The sequence below is a fragment of the Phaethon lepturus genome, unplaced genomic scaffold, assembly GCF_000687285.1.
Source record: "Phaethon lepturus isolate BGI_N335 unplaced genomic scaffold, ASM68728v1 scaffold50991, whole genome shotgun sequence".
Classification (NCBI taxonomy): Eukaryota; Metazoa; Chordata; class Aves; order Phaethontiformes; family Phaethontidae; genus Phaethon; species Phaethon lepturus.
The window spans coordinates 46,123-67,589 of NW_010517996.1; the positions used below are offsets into that span (position 1 = coordinate 46,123).

A 21,467-nucleotide genomic window follows, 5' to 3' on the forward strand; every position below is an offset into this window, starting at 1 on the left:
TTGCGGCCTGCTATGTCGAGTGCGGTTGGTGGTTCCTTCCCGGCGAGCCGAGCGCTGGTGGTTCCTTGCTCCTTTCGGTCGGTGTCTCCATGATGGAGGACGGCCATATCTACGGCAGCGCTGAGCTTCCTAGATCAGTTTTGCAAAGTGTGCATGAGAGGAGAAGCAGGAGGTACTGAAAGGAGGGAATATTCTTGCTTTTGCATGCATCTGCTGACTGCCACCATGAAACCTGTGCTTCCCAGGGTTTTCCCCAGGCAACACAGCCTACCGAAGAAGCCCCAGAGGCTCAGGGTTGGAAATGAGCACCTGCTCAAGCTGACTGTCCTAAAAATGATTTCACAGAGCAACATCAGCCGTAGTGACCTGCTAGAGAGAAAAGAGAGCAGAGAGTCTGGCGTGGCGGTGAGGAAGAAAGGAGCCAGCCAGTTAAATATGAGTTTGTGTCAAAAGTCATATCAAAATACCAAAGATAAAATAGTGATGAGTTTGAAGGAGATGAGAAAAACTGATGAAGGAAAAACAGACTGAGATGATGAGGGAAGTGGGCAGGAGGACCGGATTTTGCACTTGAAGATAGATTGTACTTCCTTACTTTGGTGGAAGTATGTGAGAAGAGGAACTCAAACTCAAAAATTAGAATAAAATACAAATACAAAATGAGACATTTTAGAATTATGCTGACACTTTTTGTGTCAATATAAATAGGCTATTTGATGCAGTAATGGCTTTTCTGGTTTGTGAGCATGATTCAGTGCATGCCAGATTGTGAGGGACTTTGTGTGCTGAATAAGCTGAGTCTGTACATAAAAATTATATTATGAAAAAAATGCAGCATTGATACAACCCACAGTGAAATACAGGATGTTTGTGTGGAGACTTTTATGCATGCTGGCATTCGTCCACCAGCTATACAACTCCGTAAATATGTTTATACAGCTCTATCTCCAGGACTATGGAGTATATAGGATGGCTTCTGCCTATCTGGGGGGTTGTGCTGCAAACCAGACGAACTCTGCCTGTCTGGGAGCGCACACACACAGACATACTTGCATCTAAGTAAATAATTATATACAACTGGTTTATGCACCCTAGTACTACGTAGGTACAAGACGATTGCAGGGAAATGATCCTGCAGACCTGACGTATAATATAGCTAATGGTTCTTACGGCATTGGTCATATCCATTCTGTAAAAGGTAGATTGCAGACTAATTCTTGTTTTTGTTTTTCTCCTTGAATCCTAGCAGAAAATGGACCCCGTCTACTTGTGGTAGCAGAGCAAGCTAAAATCTTCTCACATCGGGGTGGCAATGTCACACTGCCATGTAAATTTTACCATGAACACACATCAACAGCTGGCTCAGGAACCCACAAAATCCGGGTCAAGTGGACCAAACTCACCTCAGATTACCTCAAGGAAGTGGACGTCTTTGTTGCAATGGGACACCACAGAAAGACCTACGGAAACTACCAGGGCAGAGTATTTCTGAGGGAAAGCAGTGAAAATGATGCCTCTCTTATAATCTCAAATATAATACTGGAGGATTACGGGAGATATAAATGCGAGGTGATTGAAGGATTAGAGGATGATACAGCAGTGGTAGCTCTGAATCTGGAAGGTAGGTAACACCTGAATTATACCCAAATTCGGATTTGTGTGGTGGTAAGGAAGACCTGTTTTTTTCTCCTAGTACTGCTGGTATTGTATTACTAGTGATAACAGCAAGCTGGGAATTTGGATTCATTGTGCTCTGGGGATCTTGGCCTGACAGCCCATGACAACGATCATAAATTAGAAGAACATTAGGACTCCTATGACTTATGCTAGCCTACGGCATATTCAGCTCCCAGTGAGACCCCATGTGAGAGAAGCCAAAAAAGAATGACCGAACATAGTATGAAGAACTCCATATGTTTTTAATTCTCCCCTATCACTTTACAGAAGTCATTGCATGTTTTTACAGTACACTTAGGCAAAATTATATTAAATATTCCCCTAATAACCATTTTACAGAACTTGGGAACATTTTAGATTATCGAGCAAATACAGATCTTCCTACAAAGAGGAAAAATGTTAAAGTAGTTTTCCAGAGACAGTGGTTTTGTTTTTTCCAGCCTTATAATTACATAAAGTAGATCTTTATATTGCCTGCCAAGATAACTCCTGCATGTAGTCTGTAGTCATGTCCCTCAGCAATGTTCTTGAAAACAGTAGACTACAAAGCATTAGAAAAGTTAGTGAAACAGGTTTAAAGAGGACCAGAAATTTAGCTTTCATTTACTCTTATGGAGATCAGATAAATTTTATGAGATTCAATCCATGTAAACCAGTATTTGGCCTTTTTCCCCAAAGCACTGCACTGAACTCAGCAGTGAATTAAAAGTTGCATGAAGCTGTCTCCCTTACCCTTACTTACACCAGCAAGTGTGTGCCAGAGAGAACTTTATAGAAGCCATGTTATCTGTGGAAAATAGTTAGGAATTAAAAAGGAAAGAAAATAAGAAAATCAAACCCTTGGCTCTCACACCTGTAAATAGGTGAAGTGTACAACTCCTTCATTGGGCGTTATTGTACATTATGATGGTTATATAGTTACCCTGCACAATAAGACTCACTGAGTGGTTCTTGGAACAAAATAGATGTCATGGGCTTAGCTTACTTCTTTATAAATATTTTTCCATTCCTGGTTGGAAGCTACTGAAACCTTCCATTTCTGACTGCAGAAAGGCCTTTCACAATTTCCATGCCAGCAGAATAGCCGACTTATGTTGTTTCTCCTCACATAATCCATCTTGAATAAGAATGCACACTCTTCTTATCAAACTTAGGAGATAAAGAAAACTGGACATGTGTGCAGGTTGTCCAAAACAGTTTTGAGTGAAGACAGAAATGAGTAGGAGGCAAAAGCATTTTACTTTATTTCTCTGCTAGCCGAAGGCTCTCGTGTTCAACCTCCTCTTCGCACGGCAGTGGCTGCTTGTTGCAGCTGCTGTCATTGAGATGAGCCACTGAAGGCAGAGCATCTTCTGCTGGGCATGCTCAGCTTTGCCAAAGTGAAAGATGGCTCTGGTCAGCAGCCCAGGCTGCAGGTATGAGTCCTGCACTCGGGAGATGCATTACGAGGTGGGCAGCCCCAGGGGACAAGAGTGACCCACCTTGCAGGGTGGTGTCCAGACAATAAGGATGTAAACAAAAATATGTTAAGTGCAGCTATTTGCTGCACGTGAGGAATAGCAAGTGCCACGTAATCCAGGTCAGAAACATGCAACATCTCTTTAGGTGTGTTTGACCCCAGCATGTCCCTTCTCCTTTCACACGGCTTTTCAGCTTTTCAGGTGGTCCTGGAGCCTACCCCTGGGTTGTGAGGTTGCTCAATAATTCAGTAATATTCTTCTGACAGTCTCCTTGCATGCTAAGTGCATATCTCTGTCAGGCTTTGGTATGTTCCAGACAAATAACTATATATCTTGTTCCCCATCAGATACTGGGATTTCCCTGCGTCTTACAGCATTATGGTATTTTTGCCAATATAAAAGGGTCAGAGCCAGTGTAAAATCTTTAACGTGTTTATCACACCACACATATGGACCAGATGCTCATCTGGTGCCACTTAGCATTGTGCACGTGCAGAGTTCCATATTTGAAAAACAGTATTTAGTTGATACTAGAGTAAGAAAGCAATGAGAAATCTTTTCTTTACTGCATACAGTAACACAACTGAAAAAAGGAGATCTTTTACCTGTTTTATTGTGACAGTTTCATGATATAGCCTGTTGGATACCAGGTCTGGGGTACCACCTCCTGATATACACCGTCCACTCTAGCTTGCTGCTGTAACTCTAAACAGTGTCTCCCTCTGAAGTATGCCAACCCCAGCCCATCCTGCACAACAGCACCTCTCCCTCCTGTTTTCCCTCACCTCCAAAACAAGGAGATTCATATGGATAGGAGGAGTTATATTTCTTCAAACTAAGTACGTTCCAATCTCTGCTCAAAGGAAAGCTTATATATTTTAACTAGGGTTTGGCTAACTTAAGGGACAATGTCTTTTTAATGATTTTTGTTAGACATGGGACAGGTGTAAGACTGTTCATTTCTGATGTTATAGAGCGATGTTTCCTAACCTGACAGGAAAATTTCAGTTGCAAAACTTCACGAGAAAACATAACCTTTCAAGTGAGATAAGTCTAGTGAGTGTGTCAGTGTCAATCCTGGTTATGACGGCTTAATCCAATGATTTTGGGTCTAAGTTTCGTTGAAGTTTCTTTTTAAAATGCTAACAATTAAAATGCACTTATATTTACAGTGGGCGTATATGGTTGACAGAATGTATTCCTCTGTTTGCATGCCTCTGTGCTTATTTTTTCATCCTATCTGCAGGTTTATGCACTGCTGGCTTTAATTGCTGCTTCATGTATTTGGTCAATGCAGAACAGATCAAGGAAAAAAATTAATCTTTGCACAAAAATAAAAATATATCAGCCCATCCTAGCGTTCTATATCTGTTGTAAATAATACGGTTAACCTCACAGTGGGAAGGATTTGCATCAGTAGCCTGATGCCCCGAGATGGTGGCCCTGAGGATGTTAATTGGCAGCGCGACAAAACCATTCATATCCGGGAATGCCCGCTAGCACTGCAAAACAGCTGATCGTTCCAACATGAGCTCGCTGTACAAACCGTGTAGCTTTGGCTAGGCGAAAGCACGTTAATATATCAATATGAAAATCATTGACCTCTACCTCAGTGGACCTTTTTTCTTCGAATGTGGTAGTGCTTTATTCTCATTAGACTTAAAGGCCTCCTGGGATTGTCATTAAATAAACTGTCCATAAAAATCGGGTGCTTTTAACTTTGAAAAAACAGTGGAGTTAGATCCAGTCTGTATTTGTTTCATACTTTACATGTTTTGGGTGTGTTTTCCTCATTATTATTTAATGCAGAACCACGCCATTTCCCCCGTACAGTAGCGAGACAGTGCTGTCTAGCAGCTAAAGCTCAGGACTAGGATTCACTGCAGCATTTCACAACCACCAGCTTTAAGAACTATTCAGTCATGTCATGATTATCATCCTGTTTGAAGCCTTAAGTACAAGGACTGATCTAAGGTCAGGAGACTTGGGCTGAGCATAGTGGCTGCGAGAAATGTCAAGTACTGCAGCAGGTGGGACACTTTTTATGATGGCGTTGTCACCAAAGCCATTTTCTCACTGAATTGGCCTTACTCTCCTCCTGCACATAAAATACGGAACATGAGTTTTGTACTTTGCCAAATGTCCTGAGAGTCAAAAGCTTAACAAATTAAAAGGTCTCCTATGGCAGGTGGATATTGGTGCCCAAGTTGTAAGCAAAGAAAGAATTCTCAGCTCACAATAAATTTTCTTTATGTTGGTCTACACTAAGTTTTCTTTATGTTAGTGCTTTACTGTTTTCCTTTCTTACGACTAGTAGGCAGCGTAATGAATCTTACTACCTCAGGTTTGTGTCTTTCGGCTTCCCAGCACTGGCCCTCAGTTTTAATGCTCAGGCACAGATTTTGTGTGCTATTCCTTTGCGAGATTCATGGGTCAGGCAACAAGGAACGTGGAACAAATCCAAACTGTCAAAGGCAGATTTTTACTCTATTGTGAATTTTTTTAATGGTTTCTGTCTTCAGGGAGACATGATAACTGAATGCATTAGTTTTGCAATACAGGCTACAAAATAATTACTTTGTATGTTGAACAGTACCAGAAATATGCAGATCTAGATATAGCCATTCAAAATGTCTGTAGAAAGCTTCTTCTAGATAGAAGCTAACTCTTTGGGTGGCTCTACATGAAGCAAAAACCATCAGGTTTTGTGATCTTTCTTGGAGGTATGTTAGCCTTTATGGTTGAAATAGAGTTAGAAAAAGAACAGACATCTGTTTAAAAAACAGACTTTATAATTCAAAATAGATCAAACAAATCCATAAGCTCCATGTAAACAAATTCTTCCAAATTGTCACAGCAATCGTTTTCTAGTCTAGTCATTTGCTCTTAACTTGGATGTAAGCAAAGGAAATTAATAACTGACACCAATACAGAGTCTAGAATGTACCAACTTCATGCTCTCAACAGCAGGAGAAATCAGATTTATCCTAATAATGTATGTTACATTTGTTTCTTTGGCGTATTGCTGTTACATTCATACACAAAAAGCTATTTTAAATATCCTTTGGTTGGCAATCTGTTGTTCTCTCTGCTATAAAACTTATTTTATAGGACAAACTATTAGTGGGTGCCTAGAAGACAACAAAAAATCTTGTAAAAGACTACAGGAACTTGTCAAGAGTAAGTCATGACAAACCAATGTAATTCTTTCTGTGACAGGGTAGCAGGTATTTGACACAGCTGTGTTTGCAAGTGCTATAAGAAATGGTTCTTGAAAGATGCAGGTGAAGTTAAAAGTTAAAAATAAAGCAGCAAAAACTTATCTGGAAATGATGACCTGAAAGGAAAATGCTAAAAGAATTAGGACTAATTAGCCTAAGGAAAGCAAAGAAAGACAACAGACTCCAAATTCTTATAAAGGCTGTAGAAAACTAAGGGAATAATCTGCCCCCGAACCAGACGAGTCTAGTTCATGTGCCTGTGTTTGTCAGAAATAAGCAACCCCACTGACGGCTTGGTTATGGGATGCGGTGGGCTGGAGGGACACCAACCTGAGCTTCAGTTTCAATTTTCAGGAGGTTGATACCTGCTGACAGCTAGTGGCCCACCCATGGAATCTGTGCTGAATGATCAGATATCTGACTGTCCTGATGGGCACAGAAATGGAGATGGAGTCTCAAGGAAAATGGGGGACTTACCACTTTTCACTGAATTTTAGAAATCCAGCATGGAAAATTTTGCCATCAAGTGTATGAACCTGCCAGCGTAAAACTGTACCCTACAGTATAGTATATAGCAAACTCTACTGTTACCCGGTGTTTACACTGGCTACAAGAAAACTTACTTTTCTGTTTGGGCTAGAACTCAAGGAAGCCCATTTCTTTACTCTGGCTGTAAAAAGACCTTTTTTTTCCACATGGGTCGACAGAAATTTATTTTATTTTGTTCTATGTGTAAATACTCTTAAAACTGCTAATTGTGTATGGTGCTGGCTTAATAGGCACCCATAAATTGTTACTGGAGTTGAGCTTTCTAAGGTTATTTCCTCACTTTGTTGTCTTGGGTAACTGTTAACAGCTCCTTGCACTGACAATGTGTCTGTAGTGACTGAGTAATTGCAAAGCACTTGCGCTGAATTTTAGGGATACACACACATCACATATCTTTTGCATTCCTTAAAAGCCGCAGTAGTAGAAGCAGAGTTGTACATTTCTGTAATTGAATGTAAGGCATTCACGGAAATCAAGTGTTCATATGGGGAGGATATGTTACACATCCAGTTCTTATGTTCCAATTTGGTAGAAATCCTATTTTCCATTACAACAGTCATTTTCTGGACTGCAGTTGGGTTGTCACAGGTGCTTACAGCAAGCCTTACCCGGCCCTCCTCTTTCACCAACAGATTTATTTTCTACCTAATTGATGTGTCTCAGGTTCTTCCTCTCCTGCTTGGAGGAAAGGAGGTCCTTCCCTGGGGGTAGGACCTGTTCCAGACAACCGTGTGTTTGGGAGAGGAGCCACACTGTGAAGACTATATTGTAAATTAATATTCACCGTGAAGGCTCCACAAGTGTCTCAGCTGCCTCCTTAGCGTAAGGAGCCAGATTGCTAAGGTCAAGTTAAGGCTCCTCAACTCGATCTTCCCACAAAATAACCAGATTTTAACCATCTGAGACTGGAAGTTTTTCTATTCCTCCATTTCCTAAGCTGAATTTGTTAACGTTTGGGAGCGAGTGTTTTGTCTAGTGGTAGAATACAGGGCTGGAGTCAGGAGTTGAGATTCAGCTTGTAGTTTGGGAACAGTAACAAGCCTCAGGACAGCTTTTGGCCGTTCAAGAACAGATGGGATGGATTATCTTTTGACGGGTTATAAGATCCAAGGCCAAAGAAGATGCTTTGCAATTAACTGAAGTTCAGCACTGCTAAATTGTAACAAAAGGAAGATGAATAGTAAGATCTAGCCATGAATTTCACTGCTAGGTTTGATAGGGAAATGAAGAAGAAAAAATTTATATTAACCAAGACGCGAGATAATGCAAAGCTACACAAAACACATATCCAGTAAATTTTGCTGTACAAAATCACCAATGGCCACCCCCATCTACAGGGTGAAATGAATGCTAATCACTTGCAGGCCTGTACTGCAGATGAACTCAAACAAAAAAACAGCTTCTATGCAGTCTACCTGAATATAGCCCAAAGCTAATATTACAGTTTTGTGCCTATTTATGTTATTAAAACATTATGTCTCAAACTGTCAAACTCAAGTGGATTTGTAACAAATTTTCATACATATTTAAGCCCTTTTTAAAAATGATTTTGGAAACCTTAAGGAATCAAATCTGTTTGAATAGTTTCCAGTGAACTGTTGCTCAATTTTTAGAAGTACATAAGTTTAGTTCTTGGTCAAAAAATACTCACCTCTGGTGATTTTAGGTGGTTTTTTAACATGTATATGCAAATCGGACACATATACTGGACAAGGAATTGGTTCTCTGGGTAAGTGTAGCTCTGGAAAAATAATAAGTATTGGCTTTCTAATAAAGTAATAAAGCTTGGACTCCTCTGACGTTTGCTACATTTTTATTATAGCCAACAATATTTCTATCCATTAGCACTGAGGGGAACCAAATAATTTTTTAAAAAAGAAGTGAGGAGGAGGAAGAAAAAACAGAGATCCAGAAAAATATGAAACATCTATACCTTCTTGTTTATGCAGTTACAGTTAGTAGCACATGTTGTGTTACATTTCATTCATGCTTTATAGTTCAGAACAGCTAATAACCGAAAAGCACTTTAACAAAGGATTTACAAAAGGAAAGAACCTCAGCAGACTCTTTAGTTAATTGCTGAAGGAGAGCAAACTATTGTTTATTATTACCCTGCCAAGTTTACATTAGCATGCTTTATTTTTTTGGAACAAGTCACTGAGGTTTAGTAATAACAAAGATTTTGTTTAACAAAAATAACACTTCTTGGATGATAGATGGGCAAGGGGGAGAAGGGAAAGAAAGGAGACATTAAGATACCAGTGGAATAGGCACCAAAGTGAGTTTGAATGTTCAGAAAGAAGGATGGCTTCATTGCATGGTGACAGTCTTGCATGACCATAATGTAATTTCTCTATCCTATGCTACATTGCCCCGGAGACAAGGAACTTGTTATACGCAGGAGAATTCATCAGCAGGGAGAAAGTAAAAAGAAAGATGGATGTTTATACCAGCATAAAGTTTTTGGCTCATCTCATGTGTTATCTCGTCTTCAGTCTCCCTGCATCCTACAGCACTTATATGTTTGAGAATAAACATTCTGAGCTGGATCTTCTCTGATGCCTTTTTATTTCAGCTTATTATGAGACTGGGCTAAAGCCAACTGTAAAATTTAGATCTGGGTTAAGTTTCTAAACTCTGCCAAAGATTAGGGTCTGATCCAAACTTTTGTTTCAAGTCTCTCTCTTCTTTTTTATCAGAGCCACATGGGGAGGTGGTTCTTCAGCATTTTCCAAAACATCTTTCGTGCTTCAAGGAGTAGTCTTTAACAACAGATCTTTTTCATAAAACAAGCAGAAAATATACTGTGGCAAAATCTGTCAGATAAAGGCAATGACTTTGATTAAATGCTGCTGCTGCAACAATTCTGGAGGTGTCCCCATGTTTCCCATCTGTACTTGAATGTCCTCTGGTATGAGAAGGTCTCTCTGCCATCCTTGTCTACGGCTCACCACTGATGAGCAACAGACAGGGCTTTGGGCTGGCCTGCAGCTCATCCTCAAGGGTAAAAGGAAGCATTTGGCAGGTCCATGCTTCCTGCACAGTGGCTCACTGGTCACTGACGGCTCTCCAGCAAGTGTCCTTTGGTTAAGCCAGCAGTGCTTTTGGCAGCCGTAGGGGTAGCAAGGAAAGGTGATGTCTCGCATGGCTTCCTACTGGGGCTCTCTGACGTTGCGGCATGCTGCGTGCTACATGGCTCACCATCTGTAATTGGGGAAACCTGTCTTCTACTCGAGGAACTGTGCTCCCTGATGCCCTCTGTGAGGAGCTCTTCCTCCTTGAGTGGTGACAAACTGCCAAAAAACAGATGGAAAGTAGCAGAAAAATCTCCCTAAAACCACATGCAACTTCACTGATTTTATTTCCCTATAGATTTCCTACTTTAAGACCTCAGAACACTAAAATTATGCCTCCTACCAGTCTAGCCTTGAAATGTTGTTATTAAGCTGGGCATGAAATACCTTCCCATTCCTAGGATAATGTGAAATAAGTTAAAAACAAACAAACAAAAAAACAACTGTCTTGAACCTCTCAGGAAATCTTGATGAGGGTCTATGCAAGAACATAGCACTCTTATGTCAATCAAAGTGTTTCATTTCAGTGTCTATGTGTGAAAAGAAATAGTTCATGTGCCTCTGTACTACAGTTTCTTCTTTCTAAATGACTGCCAGAAAATCCCAAAATCCCATCCTGCAAAAAATGGGACTAGGCTGGTTTCTAATTTACTTTTTTAAAATAAGAAATAGCTCCAACAGATGATAAACTGGAAATTTCTGATGGAAAACATGTAGTTGCAAAATTTCAGCCAGCTCTGCTCATCTTTAAGCACTCTCAGAGTGCACAAGGGTGAGATCGCAGTGGGGACAGCAAAGCTGCAGATGGGAGCAACGTGCAGACCTGGCACGGTTCCCGTCGGGAAAGGGAGGAGATTGTGGGGAGAGGAGCTGGCTAGGTAAGGCAGCAGCCCTATCCCCTTCTCAAACTTAATGGCTGATGCGCTGACAGTGTTTTGTTCCCCAGAAATAAAAAACCTTAACCGTCTGACACGCATGGTGGAGTTAACCTTTATTTCTCCTTCTGGTGACTATGAATGCTGTTTCCCTTTCTTCTGCTCCTTCAGTGTCCAGTAACTCACCCTTTTTCTACCACTTCAGGTGTCGTATTCCCTTACTCTCCACGGCTGGGTCGTTACAACTTAAACTTCCATGAGGCTCAGCAAGCGTGTCTGGACCAAGACTCTGTTATCGCCTCCTTTGACCAGCTCTACGATGCCTGGAGGTCAGGGCTGGACTGGTGTAACGCCGGCTGGCTCAGCGACGGCTCCGTGCAGTACCCCATCACCAAGCCCAGGGAGCCCTGCGGAGGGAAGAACACAGTGGCTGGTGTCAGGAATTACGGGTTCTGGGATAAAGATAAAAGCCGATACGATGTTTTCTGTTTTACTTCAAACTTCAACGGTAAGAGTCTTCTTCACCCCAACCTTGTAAATGAATGTTTCTGTGCTAAGGAAAGAAACTCCAATGGCAGCAAGTGATATTTGATTTCTCAAAGGTTATATTAGGCTTGGAAAATGTTATCGTTGAATTTACGAGGACACATGCGCCAAGCAAAGTTGTCTTTGCCACATGCTCATGTAGATCATTTTTACAACTTAGAACTTGTATTGGCAGTAGTTTCTAATAACTCTGCTTTCACCCCGTTAAAGTTTATATATGCTTTTTTAATGCTGTTATATGCCTGGTTTATTTTAGTTAAAGTGATGAAGAAACCTGCAATTCATTAATTGAACTTTCCTGTTGAATTAAATTATAATTATGCTTTACCATTTAAATATACCACCAAAACAAAATTCTGATCACCACTTCATCTATGCTATTGTGTCAAGCAGTTCCTGCTCACGTACCAGGTCTAATATGACTAATACTTCCTTATCAGCAAAGCTATTTCTAGCTTTTATGCTTAATAATTTAGATTCCTAATCTTAGTACACTGCCAAAACCATGTTAGCTTTTGCTCTGAGCTTGGTCCGCTCTAAACCTTATTTTAGCAACTGCAAGCTTTTATGCTATTAGTAGATATTACTTTAGGTATGAAATGACTTCATCTCAGCTTGCTATCATTTCAGGTTTAATCTAGTGGCTGAAAAGCATTTAGAAAGCATGGCTGTGAATGAGAGGAATGCTGCAAGTGAACATGTGCAAAAGGAGTCTAAAATCCTCTACAATGTTGTACTTGTGGATAATTCCTATGCAACTTTGCACATGTTTGGCTTGCAGCCCACCCAGACCAAGAAGCGTGGCCTTTTTTGTTTATGCACAGATTGCTTATCCACAATGAAGCATTTTTGTCCTACAGCACACCAGAAAATAAACATAAGCCTTGCTCTCAGAAGATATGCTCTAGTGCTAAGTCTGCTCCACCCTCTTAAAAAAAACCTAAATCCTCAAACCAGCAATATCAGAAATTAGGCTGGATGCAGTCTGAAAGAAAAGTTTAGTTGATTTTTATCACACTGCATCATTCCAGGAAATGCTGGCTCGTTTTTCGCTTGCTTCATTTATCCAAAGTGAAAACCTTTATAAGCTCACCTCTTATATGCAGATTTAAGCCTGTACTATAGAAATAGCACCGAGGAATAAAATAAACAAGGAAAAAAAAATTAAAACGCGATAGCTGCACTATTTAAAGTGCTTGCGGAGTAAACGCTTCTGACTACTGGTCACTAATCAGTAGTAATTCCTTAACAATATCTCTTAAGGAAAGAGAAAAGTCATTTCTGCAAAAAAAAAGTACTGACAGATAAATATTGTCTGTGCACCGATACAACAAGAGACAGATGGAGGGAGAAAGAGGAATGAGGTCAGGTGAGGATAAGTTTTACAGGTAGTAGAGAATTCAAGGAGAAGACACTAAAATGAATCTCATCCTTGGTGAGTCTGTTAAACCAACCTGCAAGACAGAATACTACACAGCAATAGGATGGTAAGTAGAGCCCAGCACCATCTTTTCTAGTTCCCATAGCTCAGTGCCATGTCAATCTCCCAAGATGTCAGCAGAAAGTCTGGACTCTGCTGCTCTCAGCATCCATTGCCTTAACCAGCAGCTCACCGGTTATGTTACCCTCCCACGTCCCTGCTCTGCTCTCATGCCCCAGGCTTACCCTAACACCCACAATAAACCCAGTCACTCTCCTAACACGCCAACTTCCTATTTTCAGCTCAACACTTCAGATACCTTATGTATGCCTAACAGCATACATAGCTTTCTCACTGCAAAGGGAAAAGCTTATAATAACCCATTTTGCCACTAGGCTGCAATTGCCAAAGATAGTAGCTACGGGTGAAGAGCTATTTCTGCTACACCCAATATTGATTCTCTCAGCTCAGGAACAGCCAAGGAAAATGAGAAGTGGTTAGGACACCATGCTTTTCCAGCGGTGGCAGTGGCTGCTGGAGTCTCCTGATGGCATGAAACAGAGAAGCCTTCATCTCTATGTAAGAGAGCTGGAAAAATGCCAAGGGCCCCAGGATCAGGGGGGTGTAAGACGAACTTAAAAAAAAATAAATCTCAAAGAGTGTCACACCTGGGAGCTGCGACAAAGAAACAGAGTGAGCAAGGTTTATATTTCTGCTAACTGGGTTCTTTTTAGCGAAAGAAATACCCCAAATACATTATGATCTCAGGAATCATAAAAATAAAGCTCAATTTTAAACAGTTCAGCAGTCAAAGCTAAAAAGTCTTTGTCTAAAACACATTCAAAGCTTGGTTTTTAGCTGAAGAAGAGAGGAACGTACCAGCAAAACTACATTCATCCATTAAGGTGAAAAATGAAAACACAGTCATCAATGCAGTGAGTTCAAATTCAGAGTTCAGTGTTTTCACTCTGGAACTGTTGGATCCCATCTGTGATGAGCTGAAATACACCAAAAAATACTGGTAAAAAAAGGGGTTTTTATACTATTAGTGAATAATTCCACATGCATTCCTGTTACCTGCACAGGGAAATTGTTTTAGCAAAGTTTGTCTCAATGCAACATAAAATAATCTTAGTACTTTATGAATTTTCCCTCTACAGTGTCTTTTCTTAGACTAGTGTAAGTGCAATATTTGAATATTTTGCTCTGCCTGTATAACTGCTTCATACTCAAATAATTCTTTTGGTTCATAGAAGAACTGTTCATGTTTTGTGTCTGTACAGGCAAAGCCAAAGACCTGAAAATGTTTCATACACTTTGTATATAGTAGTACCAGCAATTTACCAGTTTACAATACACAGCAATGTGTTTCATAAAACAATGTGAAGAGTAACATTAGTATAATGCTATTCACTAAGTCCATCAAAATGTTGTGAAATAACATTGCTTTCTGCCTGCATAGAGGTAACTATTGGACGGCAACATGTTTCTCAACCTGCTTTTGCATTTTTCATGTTGATAAAGACTGTTGAAAATGAATATGCACAAGTGGGATGTATCTAACTTGAATTGTGAATTCCATGTTGGAATTTCCTGGTGTCTCAGGGCTCAGTCTGCTCCCTCACAGCCAATTTCTCCTCCAGTTTTCTTCAGAGTAGCAGGCACTTTGGCCCATGTTCTCTTTAGAAAAGCTAAAGATTCTTGCCTTGTGTGGTGGGACAACCTGCCATGATCCAGAGGTTTGCAAGAGCTGCAGGCCTTCCCATTTTCTCTCTCAGCCCTGCCTCAAGGAATGGGGATGCTCCTCTTCCATTACACTCCCTCTAGAAGGTCAATTTGGGCTTCTACAGACTGATTCAGGGGAATAAAAGCAGATGAATCCTTTTGTTGCCTTCTTCCCCACAGAGCCCAAAAGGCATGGGACAAAGAACATATGATGGTACAACTGAGTGGTTATTCTTTGCTTAATTTCAAAGTGTTTCTGAAGGAGAACAGTAAGTTTCTCCAAAAAACCCCACATGGGAATCTTTTGTACTGGAAAGTGTTAAGTAAGCTAAATATAAACATATCTACCATCTACTCTATAATTAAGCATTTTCAAAGAAAATAGGTATATGTAGAGCTTGTATCACACTTTCTGCTCGTTAACATGCATTTCGTTATATGCTTTGCACTCAGAACGACAGTGCAAAATTGATTTTTTTTTCAGCTTTAGTAGAATCAAGTAAAAATCTCATGTTAACGAAGTGAAAAATACAAAGAATAAATTTTAGGGATCATGTTAAAAGTACAGCTGTGAACCCCCTGTTTATTACAGTAATGCATATGATAAGCTAACTACCATCACCATTTATGGGAGAAAGGTATAGAAAGCTGTCTCTGAATAATGCATGCTGACTGCTCATTTGACCACGTCTGAATATTTTGTCACTGGAAACATGTAGCTATTGTCTCAAAAAGAGAAACAAACCCACCCAAAACAAAATTACAAACTCTTTCGTAGAAGTGGTTGCTTCTGAGTCACTGGAATCACTGCTGATTGGAGGGGTGGGTTGGGGCTGGAAGAGGACTTTTAAAAATTACTCCCACATATTTAATGTAGCAATTCATAATTGGTTACCTGAGATGATCACTGGATATCAAAATACTTATCAGGACCTTATGATTAAAGGAAGGGAGAGCATTTGCACAAATTATTAATGTGTCCTTCAATTTTGAGGAGCAATGGCCTCACTCAACTGTTCAGTATTGTGCTGTTAAGATGTACTGAACTGAGTCTGCTGAGCAGATGATAGGGTCTACATGTTGTGCAAACTACAGATATACCCTGCTGGCTGCTGAGAATGCCTTTTATGGCCATATGAAACCACAGATTAGAGCAGTTTTATGCAGGAAAACAACTTAGCTGATTTCTGTGGCCATAAGCTTTTCGGCATACGGGTCGGTTGCTGGCTGCAAAGGAGGTTCCGCACTCAGCATTTCTCCTACGCGTGCTGCCAGTCACCATTGTGTCAGGAGTAGCCTTAGGGCTGAGACCAAGTGCTTAGACACTCGATGTCTGGCTGCACGTGGAGGCATCCTCTCCAATCACTCCACAAAGAGCCCTCTTTCAAAGGCATTGCATTAACACTTGCATGCAGAAAATACCAAATGGGGTGGTCATGCCCTTCCTGCCTCTGAAAACGATGGCCCACTGTCCAGTACACCCAGCTGTGATATAAAAACTGACTCTTAAATCTCTCAATTTAGAGCTGAGCTTGGAAAAATCTCCAAGGGTGCTGCATCCCTCAAACTCCCACAGTCACAAGCGTGTAGGATGTTTAGGTCAAGTGCTCAAGTTTTCCTCTTTAAGCTACTCTGTTATATGCAAAACCTTAAAATAGCTATTACAAATGGGGTTTGATTAGGTTTGCATAAAACCTCTGCCGCATGATTTGGATGTAAGAAGTCAAATAAAAAATGTGCATCCTCTGTAGGAGTGACCCAACCACCAGATATTAATGAGAGTGAGACAGTTAATGGATCCCACTTCTTCCATGTCAATTAATAGGCACTAAGATTGGACAGTTAGGAACCCTTCTAACCTGTTAGCAAGGGAAAACCAGCAAATCTGTACTGAGTTTATTAACAGAATTTTATTTAATCAGACATTCTGGATACACATTTGCACCCCTGTGGGGTTTATTGTTGAAGTTCTCCTATTTAAGAAAGGGGCAGAGTATAGTAGTTTTTATTATTGATGTCATATGTCAAAAGCCTGACCTTACGGCAAATCCCTAGGAAATTACATTCCATTGACATATGGTTTGAAGAGCAGCTAATAAGCTAGGTGAACTTACATACTATCAGTCCAAATCCCTCTTCCCTTAAGTATGAAATCCTGTTTGCTTTGGGGAAGCCTCTTAATAACATGGTAAGAACAGCTTTCCACTTAATAAATGTTCTCCTTAGCAACACCCTGTAAATGCTCTCAACTTGCTGAAATGGACTGAAGCAAGCAAGAATTTTACAAAGGGGTAGGTTATCTACTCTCAACAGTTTTCTGTGGAAATACTGTAGATGTTGTCTCTGACAGCAATGAAATTTTTTAAAGTTTCTTCTCCACCACAGCTGCAATATAAATGCCTTTTTTTTTTTATGTTCTTCTCATGGTATTACCATCTTGTCATGGTACAATTTCCAACCTTAACACAAAGTTAATTCAATGTTCTTTATATTGTTGTCTGACCTGACATTTCTTCACTTAGAAAAAAGCTACGTGTTTTTTGCAGGGTCCTAGAGCTGATGTAGCTCTTCATCTTGCTCACTGCCTTTTCTTCACCAAGAAAGGAATCTGAAACTGAGCAGAATTCTGTTTGTGTGTTTGCCTGCTTTTTGTAAGGAAGAAAAAGATACCATTCTGGAGCACATTCTTAATTAAGAAGTAAAGAGCGTGGTCTGGAATTAGAAGTCCCCCACATTAATAAATCTCTTTGATTTTAGCTAACTTGCCTCTTACAGAACAATCAGATTGAAATTGCTGTAAATTTATTTGGAAATTGTTATTCCTTCAAATAAACACTATTCCTCTGCAATCCATTTCTACCTCACAGTCAGTTAATTGTCAAATCAGTGATGATGAATAACCCTAAGTATAATGAATGAAAGGCTTACAATGAATTTATATTGCCCTGATAAATGAAATTAACGTTAGTATTATTGCTGCTTATGGATTAGTAGGGGAGACTTCCTTTCTGAGCTTTACTTGCTGGCATATGTTTTCATTACCTTGAGGTGGAGGCACGTTTTTCTTAGTGGCCCTATCAGTTCAATGCTGTCTTACGGTGAGGATATGCCCTTTGATGCCTAAAGAGAAACAGAGCTGCAGAACTGCTGTGTGTGGTTTTGACGCTGCTAATGAAGACTTATGACAGGCATGGTTTTGATCTACCGCAGGCTCAAACTCTGCTTCTGAGAAGCTGTGCAAGATCTTGGCTTTCTTAACAGAAAAAAAAAAAATATAAATTGTGCTGGTACTTAATCAGAAACAAGGTCACCGCCTTGTCAGAGAGTAGAACTGCCTGTGTTACCTCCAGCCACCCTCACCCAAACCCTGTCAAAACCCTGATCTTGCTGTGCCATGCTTCTGAGAGGACAGTGCGTAAGGTTTTTAAGCTAATGGTGGGAGCATAACGGAGAAGTGTGCTGCTTTGGGCGTTTAACTGGTTTCCCTTCTCTGACAGTAAACTGCAGCTGCATGAGATCTGCTTTGCCTGAAACCTATGGGGTTCCTCAGACGTTTGACCGGATCGTCATCGGCACCTTGTTGGTAAATGCATCTGGCACCGTAAAGTCAGGTGCAGAACAGGTGCCCTCCTCCGAATCCCAGGGTGTCTTCCATCATCCCTCTCCCCCAGCCGTTTTCCTGCTGTTTTTCTACCTCTCAGGGTGAATGTGCCCTGCAGCAGTTCAGTTACCACTGAAAGCAAGTGAGGGTGGGGATGCCATGCTGTGCTAAATTAGCAGAAATTAATATAGTGCTACCTTTTTTGTTCAAATAGTCCATTTTCCCTACTTGCCTTTTGGTTTTACTCTTTATATTTGTCAACTAACTGTACTAATATTTAAGACCTTTTTAACAGTGAAACATGCAAATTGCACAGTCCCAAATCAACCACTGTTTGATATGCACTGTATGATTCTGCAGTGGAACATCCCCATTTCTCCTCAAACCACCTTTATAATATCATATCATCTTAATCGTGTCGCTAACGACCCTTTTTTCCTTCTTTCTCTCACTAGGTCGTTTTTACTACCTAATTCACCCGACCAAGCTGACCTATGACGAAGCTGTTCAGGCGTGCTTGAAGGATGGAGCTCAGATCGCTAAAGTTGGCCAGATATTTGCTGCCTGGAAGCTCCTGGGGTACGACCGCTGCGACGCCGGCTGGCTGGCTGATGGCAGTGTCCGCTACCCCATCTCCAGGCCAAGGAAACGCTGCAGTCCTAACGAGGCAGCAGTTCGCTTTGTAGGCTTCCCTGATAAAAAGCACAAGCTGTATGGTGTCTACTGCTTCAGAGCATACAACTGAAAATACCTAGAGCACGAAAGTTTTAAATTCATTAAGAACATGTGAAAGATTTCTTTTCGATATGAACTCATGCAAGTTACCAAAACTGTGATAAATTTTTTTACTTACTGTAAAGTCATTTTCATAAACCCAACCCATTAATTTTTTTTGTTTTAATATTTTTGTAAAAGTATCATTCCATAGATATTTTAAATTAATATAATTTAATGGAAGCTCTAGGTAAGGAAGTTTTAAAGCCAAATTCTTTAAGCTACGTCATCCCAACAAAATATACTTTTCATGAACGGGGCATGCAATAGAGCTTGACAATTGCTAGGGCACAATTATCAAATGTAAGGCTACTCAAAGCAGAAGCTTTTAAAAGCACAAATTTTACATGTTTGTAGCAGTTTGAGAAACACTGCAAATTGATTATATCAGGAATTTTGAAATAAGATAATCTTTTTGTTAAAGGGGATCAGTGAGGTTTTGCAAAAAAAACCTCACACCAATATAGGTTAGAAAATAACTGTTTTCACTGGCTTCACATAGGAACAACACAGAGTTTAATGAAAGCAGCTTAAACAGTCCACAAAAATAGGACTTGTTTTACAATTTAAAATCTTGCCTTTCTGAAGAATAAGCTCATGGTCCCATGCATAGGAACAAGCACAATTAGTTCTCCTGAGCATTTCAATTGTGGTTTTGTTGTGTATAAATCATTGATGAAGGAGTGAATAATTAACTAATGAAAAAAATACCCCTATTTTCTTCTTAACTCCAATTAAAGATACCTGAGAAGTGTTTTATTACCTTTGAGTAGCTTTACTGAGTTATTTTTAAACTCTTAAAGGCCATTTGCTAAGCAGCATATAGCGTCTACTCAGGGCAGTTGTATAAACGAACTGCTGGACAGAGAAATTGTAAACTTTAGCAGCTTGATTTTACATTAACCTTTGAAATGTTATTGTCTTAATTAAAGAACATCACAATATTTAATATTTCTTACCTATTTACACACCACAAGAAAAAAAATAGAAAAAAAAAGATTAAACTGATTAAGTCTTAGAATAAGATTATTAACTAAAATCTGAAACCATCTATTAAGGTTTAAAAGAGAAAAACACACTTTATTTCCTGACATCTCATTTGTATCTAAAAAGTACATCTGTTTTTTAAACTATCAACGAAAGAATAGTATCATAAACCCTGTTAGTTAATCCTCCTTAGAGTTAACAAAAAAAGAACTATGGAAACATTTCTTTTCACTAAATCTGCAGTTGTCTAGATGGAAGATGTTTACCTATATCTGCCAGTGTCAGAGATAAACACACACTGTGCATGGTGCCTAGGATTTTCAGAGCTGCCTAAAGCACTAGGTCCTCCCTAAATACCAATTTGAGGGAATTTGGATTTCTGATGCAAACTTATTTTGGATGCAGCAATTCTTGGTGCTCATCTTCAGATACCTTAATGCAACCAGTTTTTCAGAGAGTGGGTGCTCAAGGCTTTCTGAAAATTTACTCTACTTATGGTGTCTCAAGCTGGATATCCAAAAAACGAAGAGGCCACTGATTAAAAGTATCTTGGTCTTGAGTAATCTCTTAGGCAGTTTTGACATTCTCTATCCAGTATTGGTTCTACTACTTAAAAATGGAGAACTCTTTTTTTTTTCCTACTCTATGCTTGCTGACTATGAAGATTTCAGAGGACCAATATTTGTATTACGCAAAGTTTTATAGCTTCCCATTGTTTCCACATCTAAATGAGATATAGTGGTATTTATCCAAGTAGGACACAACTGGTATGCTTTCATGAACAATTTGGTGTAGTTATTTTCCCAAGGATGTGAGTAAACAAATCTCTTTCCCAGAATGGCTGTGATCCTGTGTTAAAACTCTGTGAACAAACTAGTAACAATATATAGTAGGACTGTAGTGGAAGGATACCATAGTGTAAGAGGTATATTATTGGAGTTCATTCCCATCAAGCTCAGAGGCAAATTTCCATCCTTCTGAGGATATTTGCATCCACGGTGGATATTTGCTCATACTACACAGATGAAGCAATCTCAGTGCCAAACCCTGCTCCATTTTTTTTAATCCATGAAGAATTGGAATTTCTTGAAACTCTATCAGTTAGCTATAAATAGAGACTTATTACAGGTCAAGCCCCTAAACCCATGCCATCTTTTCTGAACAGCCATTTTTTAAATCAGTGTCCATTTCACACATTTTCTCAGGCCATTCAGAACCTTTTCTGAACCCTTTGGAGAAAAAATGGAAATGGAAAGAGAAATGGAAAATATCTGTACAAGATAAGAAATGGGGTATGCAAGACTGGACCATGACCAAGTGGAATACATGGTATTCCCCCATCCAACCTTCCGAAACATGGAAAAAGAGGCAGACCGTTTCATAGTCTTTTCTGAAGCTTGGACAGGGAGGTTGTGGTATGGGAAAAGCTATAGGGAATATCCTAGTTGTTACCCCAGCTAGATCCAGAGTTGCTGTAAAGAGGGAAGCCTTTTATGCAGCTGGCTTTATCCTCCCCAAAGATCTGATAGATCTGGAGGAGGCTGCACGGTTTTCCTAT

The 21,467-nt window shown here is 39.9% G+C and overlaps 1 protein-coding gene across 1 annotated transcript in view; it reads left to right on the forward strand.

Moving 5' to 3' along the window:
* The window catches only part of HAPLN1 (hyaluronan and proteoglycan link protein 1), a 31,391-nt gene extending 12,015 nt beyond the window's left edge, over positions 1 to 19,376 (forward strand). Inside the window, exons 2-4 of the mRNA XM_010296557.1 lie at positions 1,247 to 1,621; positions 11,062 to 11,364; positions 18,604 to 19,376. Of these exons, the coding sequence (XP_010294859.1) occupies positions 1,247 to 1,621; positions 11,062 to 11,364; positions 18,604 to 18,893 (968 nt within the window). The 3' untranslated portion in view covers positions 18,894 to 19,376. The remainder of the gene's footprint in view (positions 1 to 1,246; positions 1,622 to 11,061; positions 11,365 to 18,603) is intronic.
* Positions 19,377 to 21,467: the final 2,091 nt, after the last annotated feature.